Source organism: Myotis davidii, unplaced genomic scaffold (genome assembly GCF_000327345.1).
Source record: "Myotis davidii unplaced genomic scaffold, ASM32734v1 scaffold464, whole genome shotgun sequence".
Taxonomy (NCBI): Eukaryota; Metazoa; Chordata; class Mammalia; order Chiroptera; family Vespertilionidae; genus Myotis; species Myotis davidii.
The window spans coordinates 901,212-902,836 of record NW_006295287.1 but is presented as its reverse complement, the minus strand read 5'-3'; the positions used below and the strand labels follow the sequence as shown (position 1 = coordinate 902,836).

The 1,625-nt window shown below is 59.8% G+C and overlaps 1 protein-coding gene across 1 annotated transcript in view; it reads right to left on the bottom strand.

Annotated features, from left to right (window-relative positions):
- Positions 1 to 843: 843 nt before the first annotated feature.
- The window catches only part of BAX (BCL2-associated X protein), a 4,615-nt gene continuing 3,833 nt past the window's right edge, over positions 844 to 1,625 (bottom strand). Inside the window, exon 6 of the mRNA XM_006769967.2 lies at positions 844 to 1,033. Within this exon, the coding sequence (XP_006770030.1) occupies positions 929 to 1,033 (105 nt within the window). The 3' untranslated portion in view covers positions 844 to 928. The remainder of the gene's footprint in view (positions 1,034 to 1,625) is intronic.

Genomic DNA, 1,625 nt, shown 5'->3' with positions numbered 1-1,625 from the left:
GAGGAAGACAGGCCTACAGAGCGAGGGACAGAGACCCAGAGAGACGGGGACAGAGACAGAAAGAGGGGGACAGAGAGGGGGACAGTTAGAAAGAGACAGGGCCTGGCGAAAAGGGACCCTGTGACCGAGCGGGCTCCCTCTCTCTCGTCCCCGTTCTCTCGGTGTCTACGGGCACTAGGCCTTAGGGAGCCCATCTCCCCCGGGGCCTGCTCCGCTCTGGACGCCCCACCCAGGGACGCTCCAAAGCGTCCGGGGAGCCCGTCTCCAGCTGTGGCCCCCACACAGGTTTGGGCCTGGTCTGCTCCCTAGGACCCTCCTATCCTAGCCTCCTCTCAGCTTTCCTGCCTCCAGTAGCTCCCCCTGCTCCCTGAGTCTTCCCAAGGTCCGATCAGCACCCCACCTCGCTCCCCCCGCCCCCTCCATCTCAGTAAATGTGCAACTTGCCATATAGTGGAGGTTCCCGGGCGCGGGGGGCCTGCTCTGCCCCCTGCACCCTGCCCTCCGCCCGCCCAACCCCCTGCAGCCCTGTGCTCCTCTGTCTTGGTCAACACCCTACATTGTGACACAAGTGATCCGAAGTCACCTCCATTCCCCCTCAAGACTGCAGGTTCCTGGAGGGCAGGGCCGGGGCCTGTGGCATCCCTAACCCCCAGAGGGCACTGGGCACCCTCCGCAGGATGTGTCAGCCGGGGAGCCTGGCTCTTGCTACAGCGGGGACAGCCGACAGCCAGGGCGGGGCCCAGTGACTCAGACGCAGGAGTGTGGCCCGAAAGAGGTTTATTGCCCCTCCCCCCGAAACCACCCCTCCCCACCCAACCCCCAATAATTACAAAAGTAAGAAAAAGGCCCCTGACCCCCAGTCCCCACCCCTCCCAGAAAAATGCCATAATTTATGCAGAAAAGACACAGTCCAAGGCAGCCGGTGGCCTCAGCCCATCGTCTTCCAGATGGTGAGGGAGGCGGTGAGCACCCCGGCCACGAAGATGGTCACGGTCTGCCACGTGGGGGTCCCGAAGTAGGAGAGGAGGCCGTCCTGGGGACAGGGACATCGGTCACTTCGGCGATGCAGCCTCCGGCCAGGGCGGGGAGCGGGGAGGAGGAGGGTGAGGAGGTCAGGAAGAGGTCAGAGGGCGGGAGTCAGGGCCAGGGCCGAAGACTAACAGGTATTCAAGAGCTGGGGTTGCCCTAGCCAGTTTGGCTCAGTGGATAGAGCGTTGCCCTGCGGACTAAAGGGTCGCAGGTTCGATTCTGGCCAAGGGCATATGTCTGGGTTGTGGGCTTGATCCCCAGGAGGGGGCGTGCAGGAGGCAGCCTATCAATGATTCTCTCTCATCATTGATGTTTCTATCTATCTCTCTCCCTTCCTCTCTAAAATCAATAAAAGTATATTTTATAAAATAAAAAAAAATTTTTTTAAAAAGAGCTGGGATCAAAGGGTTATCACAGAACTTGAGGATTCCAGAAGAAGTGGAGGCACCAGGGAGGGCAGAAAGTAGGCGGCAGGTCAGGGGTCACCGGGAGGTCAGAGGTCATCGGGTCAAAGGTCACAAAAGGTCATCCGGTCCCCGAGGAACCAAGGGTTGATCAGATACGTGAGGAAATGCATTTACAGACCACGTCTGATG